Source organism: Egretta garzetta, unplaced genomic scaffold (assembly GCF_000687185.1).
Source record: "Egretta garzetta isolate BGI_Z169 unplaced genomic scaffold, ASM68718v1 scaffold510, whole genome shotgun sequence".
NCBI classification, from domain to species: Eukaryota; Metazoa; Chordata; class Aves; order Pelecaniformes; family Ardeidae; genus Egretta; species Egretta garzetta.
The window spans coordinates 181,783-189,504 of NW_009258477.1; the positions used below are offsets into that span (position 1 = coordinate 181,783).

At 48.8% G+C, this 7,722-nt stretch overlaps 1 protein-coding gene across 12 annotated transcripts in view; it reads right to left on the reverse strand.

Annotated features, from left to right (window-relative positions):
• Window positions 1-7,722, reverse strand: part of LOC104130499 (dystrobrevin beta) — a 138,067-nt gene that overhangs the window by 93,003 nt on the left and 37,342 nt on the right. For 11 of the 12 annotated variants that reach the window (XM_035899127.1, XM_035899149.1, XM_035899163.1 and 8 more), the window contains one exon: window positions 1,173-1,327. In XM_035899127.1, coding sequence (XP_035755020.1) covers window positions 1,173-1,327 — 155 coding nt within the window. The remainder of the gene's footprint in view (window positions 1-1,172; window positions 1,328-7,722) is intronic. The other variant, XM_035899124.1, reaches the window with a different exon arrangement.

Sequence of the window (7,722 nt, forward strand, 5' to 3'; positions counted from 1 at the left end):
TGCTGAGGGCCAGGGTTTGGGGGTGGGATGGCAGGGGTAGGGGAACGCTTGGGCTGGGGGAGCTTAAAGGGCTTTGCCAACCCAAACCATTCCATGGTTCTGTGTGGTTTTACACCCCGCAGCAGTGCCACCCACATGACATTTGATTTGATCAGAGCGGTTTCCCTCCGTGCGTAACCAGCTTGCACCGACAGCAGAAAGGGTGGCGTGTCTGCGGGAGCCCGTACGGCCCGCAAGCGCCCCAGCCAGTATCGAAACAGGAAAAAATATTTATAAATTACACCATTAGTAAAAGACAACTCTGTCCTCAGTAGCTCACAGATGAGCCAGAGCCCTCATTTCCTAAATCAAAGGCTGTTTCCTACTGTGCTGTATTTCAAATATACTAATAGCTAATTAACTTAAATTTAGCAAAAGTGACTATAAATTCTAAATCTAAATACTTCAGAAATATTTCTTCCGGAACATAATCATGACCAGAGTCTAAATATTTAATTATATTAGATTATCTAGATTTATATGTATAGCTGGTTTAAGGATTATTTATACTATTTACATTAGCTCAAATTAGAAACAAATCCTTGGAACAATTAAATTACAACTAAAATGTATAAAGAAATAAAAAAGCTCTCTCAAGATCATTACTACAACATCTACTCCAAACATCACATGTAACGGAAATACTGTGGAAGAAACAGCTCTACCAATAAGCACAACAGCCAAACTGATTTGAAAATGTAAAGTACGCGTACACAACATGTTTTATTTTGTACAGACCCAGCCAACCAGCAAGTGGTTTGTTGAAACTAATACTCTTAACGCACTGAGAACGCTTAAAAGAAGAAAAAAAAAATCAAGGGAAAAAATGGTAAAAATGCTGTGGTTTATGTTTTAGAAGAGAAGAAGGTCACCCTTGCTGTTCTGCCGATGGGGAACCGAGGTGTCCCTTCAAGGAGGGGGAACAAACCGCACTTGTGCAAGGTCCTCGCATCGCCCAAGCCCCGGACGGGCTGCTGGAAATCATTCCTTAACGCTGCTCAGGTCAGGCAGTGCCCGCTAGCACCCCCCTCCCTCCAAACCCCGCCGCCAGCGACGGCCCGAGCAGCAGGGGACGCCAGGAGCAAGCGGGACGCGACCGAGCGACGCACAAATCCTGCTGGGTCAGCTCTTACTTGTTGTGGGAAACAGGTCCGTACGGAATGCTCCGTGTATCCGAAAGAAGGCCCCTCGAACACGGCTGTGGGAAGCTTCAGAACTTCTTTCAAAAACTGATCAAACTTTGTGAATATCATTAGGCCATTTGAATCTGATATCTGAGAGAAAACATCTGTAAGAAAACACACCAAAACCCTACGGTAAATACACGCTTACTGCAGAGAAGGAGAAATTATTTCAATCCATTTAAACCCCAAGAAATCTCTTTTTGTTTTATTCCGAACATAACTTCTTATCACTTGCTATGAAGATAAAGTTTATAAATGAACGCGGTCAAACATGCTACGACACAAATCCCCCCCTTTCCTCCCTCCCACCGCACCCGCTCAAACAGTTCTGCCGCGCGTGAACGGCAACAGCAAGGAAGCGGGAGCCCGGAGGCACCAGAAGCGGTACAGAACGTCACGTCTTTGTGTTTACGCCTTCAAAATAAAACTCTGTAAAACCCTTGGAGCATTCTGCCGGAATTATGGAAGTTGTAAGAGTCACCATCAGCCAAAACTGCCGGCAGATCCGGCGCGCGCCAGCAGCACGTTGGACGCCGGTAGCACGGCGTTACAGGGAGCACCGGACGCGGAGCGGCCAGAGCGCGGGGGCACGACGGCCAGCTCCAGGGGCAGAACTCGCCAGCCACGCAGCCGAGGGATGGGCAAGAGGGGATGGGGTCTTACACGAGGAAAACGTTTTTGGTGACGCCAGGTATGATTTTTAATTAGCCAGGTGGGGCTGAAGGCATTTCTGAAGCCAAGGAAAGGCTGGAGCAAGACGCTCAGCAACCTTGTGTAGCTATGGAAAACAAACGGGAGGGAGGGAGGGAGGTCCCGGAAGGTGGCAGGGAGGTGTGGGGGGGTGCTCCCCCCTCGCCTCCGACTCCCCCTCCCTCGACGTCTTTTAAGTGATAACCACCTCTGGCAGTAGTGGTAGATGTGTCTGGTCATGAAAGATGCACCCACTGGATGTGGGGGGAGACAGATAACAATACAATACCCAAGGGCTATTGTGGCATGTGCCCATCTAAGCACAGTGGTATATGACTATGAGCCAATTCTCTTACCCCCATAAATACTGAGCAGCCCAAGAGCCCTTTGAGCTCTCCTGCAGGGCAGCGGGCTGCACTCCAGGATCTCCCTTTGAGCAGGGACGCCTCTCAAGGTTACTCCTCGAGGTTGAGAGATTCCTTACTGCAACAGATCCTCGGTGCGGGGCTCACAGCATGCTAACTCCGAAACCTTGGCTAAGTGACATCAAGGGTTGATTGCGCATATATATCCTTGAGACATAAACCATTGACCAAGTCGGGGACTAGGATTGGATCCAGCCGCACCCAGACTCCTCTCTGAGGGAGTTCAGAAAGCCAGGGGATCTTTTCTGAACCTCACGACCCAACGGGAGGGTCTCCCTGACAGTTTTGTCTGACCCTGGCCTCTGTGCAGTAAATAACCAAGCGTACCTTGCCATCGAATCTCATAAACTGTTGTGGCATTGACCACTGAACTCACTGTTTCACACCAATAAACCATATTACTTTGGCCTCCCTCTCACTCCATCCGCGACAGGAGGAGGGCAGCTTTGCAGGGACTCCCCCACGCCGTGCTCCCTACGGGCGTGCGGATGGAAGGACGCCTGCTGAATGTCCCCCCCGGAGCCCCTCTGCCCCCTTACTGCTCCAGCCCCTCCACGCGACCAAGCCGGAGCTGCCAGCTCTGATGTCTCAGGAAAGGTGGAAATACCGGAGAAGGTGTGTAGAAGGCATGATGAGGAAAGGATGCGATATAAGATATCAGGGCAGCTGCGTACAGACGAAGCAGAACTGTCCTGGCATCAAAAATCCCTTTGGAAAAGGCAAATCTCTCAACGAGCGAGCCGGGGTCGCCGATGTACTTGCGGTCCGAGGACGCTGCGAAGGAGAATTCCTCTAAGGGCGCTGATATCAGTAAGGCCTAACATCTTCCAAGATGGGACAGGGACCAGAATTCTTCCCTAAGCAGCCACTGAACCAGCTGTGAGGTGATTTAAGGCACCGGCAGTGATTAAACATCAAAAAGGGTATGTTAACAGAAAATAAGCCTAAGTGATCAAAACTAGATCCGTAAAAAAAAAAAAGATAATTCTGAAAGGCACATTTCTAGTAAACGGGAGAAATTATTCCAATCTCCCACACCAGCTCAGGAAGGAGCCGACAACATCCAAAGCAGGGGTGACAAAGCTTTCTGGAATTCGTGTCGCGGGCTGAGCGGGCAAGCTTGAAGGGAAGGGCAGAAGCCCGTGTTCAATAACCATACACGGCATATTAGGAATAATGGGGGCGGGGGAAGAAAAAAAAGGGAAGAAAAGAGATAAATGGGGGCAAGGGGGGAGTGCTGTGTTTTAGAAAATTAAGCTGAGCAAAAAAATTAAATTTTGCCTGAAAATTGAGAGTGTGGAAGAAAAGTCAAGCTCAAAATGCGTACAAATGGAAACTATGGAAGCAACTAAAACTAACGGGAGAGCCAACCTTGCAGAATCCTAACCCACACAAGAGGGGAATCACTCCAGGGCTGGTGCACACAAGGACTGAAGGACCAGCAATAAATCTGTCGGCGTGGGACCGGCAGAACACGCCTGGAACACGACGGCACTTGTATTTAAAAAGGACAGAAATCTTCTGGGTGAACACAGCTCATTAATCGGAACTCAACAGCATGCAAGATCTCAATGATTTCAAGGAGAAAGTTAATTAAAGCTATGGAAATAAATGGAAAATGAGATAAAATAGAACAGGCTCTATCGAGGGTAAATTAAAAAAAAGCCAAACCCCAGTAACTTATATCTTGCAGTCATAAAGAATTGGTTTTCTTCTCAAAGTGAAGTTGAAATCATTTATGTGGGAAACTTCCACATGGGAAATTACCAGTGAAATTGGAAAAGATCGAGATTAGTAGGATATAATTACAGAGTCACCTGCCCTCCCAAAGGGCAGTAAATCACCCTGGAAGAGAAGGCCTCCAGCCCAAGAGCGGCTGCCAGGGTCACTCCCCACGAGCTCACATCGGGGCACATGCGAGGGAATCTCCCCATGACAAGGGATTGCACTGCAATTCTCATAGCACTTCCCTGCAATGCTACTGTGATATGAGCCTTTTTTTTAAAAAAAAAAAAAAAAAAAAAAAAAGAACAGAGAGAATAAAAAATTGAGAACTACAAACCCCACTGCTTGGCCGCCAAAACACCAACGTGAAGTGGTGCTTGTGCAGCTCGTGGTTCCCTTTTTTCAAATGTCTGTAGTAAAACTCTTACGTTAAGACCAGGGCTCATAACATCACCTATTAAACTGCCCAACAGTTCCCTCGAGAGCCTCTTTTCAGCTGCCTGTAACTGCCAAAATCAGCTGCTCTGTGGTTTCCAGGCAAGGCATTTGCCTGATGCTCTGAACGATTTCTACCATGGCTCCAAGTCAAAACCAAAGCAACAGGAACCTGGCGCCCTCATTTTCTAGGGTCTTGACCTTGAGGGTACCCTGCATCTCAATTCCTATGAAGCTGTCAATTTTTATCCTACAAATTCATAAAATATCTGTTAAATACTGGGTTTATTATCAGTAAAAGCCAAGAAAGTCAATTTAACAGATGAACTCTTTTGACTGTGCTCGTGCGCGTGTGTACGCAGGGGTTTTTGGCATTAACCCAAAGTATGTGTTAAGGTCAAAAGGACAATTCCAAGGAAACAGAGGCCAGCCAGCCCCACTTCAGTTCCTGGGAAAATCACGGAGCAAGTCTGCTTGGCACACATTCGCTGGGCACACGAAAGAAAAGGTGACGGGGATCCGTCAGCATGGATCTACTGAGGCTAAGTCACACCCGACCAGCCCGACTGTCTTCTCTGGTGACTGAATTTGTAGGCATCATTCACCTCAACTCGAGCAAGGCTTTATACTTTTTTCCCCCCGCAGTACTCCAGTATCCAAGCTGGGATGTCACAGTCCGCATGGGTGAGTGGCTGGCTGGCTGATCAGGCTTGGAGCAGTGGATAATGGGTCAAATTCTACATGGAGACCAATAACAAGTGGCCTGTTGCTGGAATGTGTCCTGGGACACGTCCTGCTCAACATGGCTATCGGTGATCTGGGAGAGGTACCAGAGCACGCTCTCGTTGAGTTTGCAGATGATGGGTAGTGAAGGGTGGTGAAACCCTGGCAGGGGATGCCCAGAGGGGGGGTGGGGGCCCCATCCCTGGGACCATTCCAGGCCAGGTTGGCCGGGGCTGTGAGCAACCTGATGTGGTTCAAGGTGTCCCTGCTCCTGCAGGGGGGTTGGGCTGGGTGGGCTCTGGGGGTCCCTTCCAACCCAAAACATTCTAGGATTCTATGAGAAAGCCTGTACGAAGTCATGCACCGAGCTTGTTCGGTTTGAACCGATGCGATACCGCAACACACCACAGATCATTACTACTACTCTGGTCCGGTGGTTAGGACCGAAACAAGTAACGCCCCTTTCATCCCCACTCCTCCAAAAACCCAAACACCCTCTCCCCAAAAGCAAATCCCCACAGCCAGGTTAATTCATCTACAGCAGACTAACTTTCAGGACCTTTACTATGGGAAACCTAGCACTTGGCATACGTTACTGCAGGAATTTTTAGGGTGAACTTCAGTGAGCACTGAAGGCTTATCGGAGCCAGATGGCGAGGGAGGACAAGGAGTCAGCGGGGCGAGGGAGCCACGGAGCAGCACCCGTCGTCGTCGGAGTCAGGCAGCCCTTCAAATGAGCAGGATGGAGCCTTGCTCTGCCTGCGGTTCTGTTTGCCATTTACTCGCAGAAGTGACACGGAAGGAAGCACTAATTACTTCACAGCGAAATCTACGTGAATGCCAAAACGAAGTCATCCCAATCCACCAGATTTGTCATTTTTATACGTCATTTCTTGGGCTTAAAAGAGCTATGACAAACCTCGGGAAGTACACAGCAGAAGGTTTACAACTCCTGCCGTGCCCCCACGTAAAGGCGCTCCTTCGCAAGGAGCATCATGTGCAGAGGCAGCAAAGGGGCATCGCCGACCAACTCCCGCCTCAGCTGGGCTGTCAGACACTGCGCGGACTGGAAAACACTCCCTTTGCTCACATTGTCAGAATTTAAAAAAAATAAGCCTGTACATATGCGAGTACAGGGACCAAGCTACTCTCATTCATATAAATGATGAGAAGAGGAAAAAAAAAAAAAAAGAAATATTTACAACTTCCAAGATTTGCAGAAAGCCTCGCGCTCCAGCTGGGCCGGAGCTGACAGCCCGCTTCGGAAAGGGAGCGGAGGCAGCGCAGGAATGGGGCTGGGATCAGGGGAACAAGCACACTGGAAACAGAAGGAGTTCGGTGAGGAAATGGGGTCGGTAATCAGAGAGATGGGTGGGAAAGGGAAAAGCCCAAGACAGCATATTCATAGCCATCAGAAGAAGAAATAAAGAACAGGCGAACAGCTGAGGCGGATCAGATCAAAAGTCTGCTCATCCCAACAGCAGATGGCTCAGCCAAGCACAATCCCCAGAATATTCCTCCGCTCGCTGAGAGCATCTTGGCGTTGGGCAGCCTTTGATGAATTTGCCTTCAGTGAAAGTGGTTCAAGGCGCGGTCGAGCGGTATAAACGTTTGATACCGACACCATCCTTCGGTAAAGTCTAAAGAAGTGGTGTTTTCTGGTGGTTCAGCCTGCCACTGCTAATTCCAGTCCCCACCTTTAGTTCCTGGACTGGAAGGGGAAGGCACAGCTGTTTGCTACCCACCAGTAACACGCTGCCCATGGTTCTACAGGACACTATTGCTTTTACCACCGTTTTTCTCTCCAGGTTGACAAATCCTGCTCTGTCTAGTTCTTCTCTGTAAAGAAACATTCCCTACCTCCAAAGATCTTTGCTGTTCTTCTCCAAAAAGATGTCTCAGACCTGGAAATGGTACCAGAGGGGGGTACTGGAGCACCACTCGCTCAAAGCATTAAGGCACCATGGATTCACAGTGCCTTCACCTCTCCACGTTGCTCTTCACGCCCTTCCCCCCTGTACCATTTCAAGTGGTTTTTAGCCATTACTAAACAGACTGTCAACATCTTCACAGAAGTACGGCTCCAAGACCTCTCATCTGAGCAACAACTTTCCTAGCTCACCTTTCTGTGCACCACGTCAGGATTGCACTTCACTCCTCTGGCATGCACCACTTTACATACATTCACGCCGAAATTCACCTACCCTTCTATTTCGCAGTTACTCAGAGCTGTCAGATGATCCTACAACTCCTTCAGCCTATTTTAGCTTTTACTACGTCATCACCCTTCACTGTATTTTTCCAGATCATTTATGACAGTGTTCAAGCAGCTTAGGTCCAGCACCATCCACCAATCTCAATGTGCAAAAAGGACCTTTACTGCTCTTTTTTAGAATCCCAGAATGGTTTGGGTTGGGAAAAGCCCTCTAATCTCCCCCAGCCCAAGCGTTCCCCTACCCCTGCCATCCCACCCCCAAACCCTGGCCCTCAGCACCGCCTCT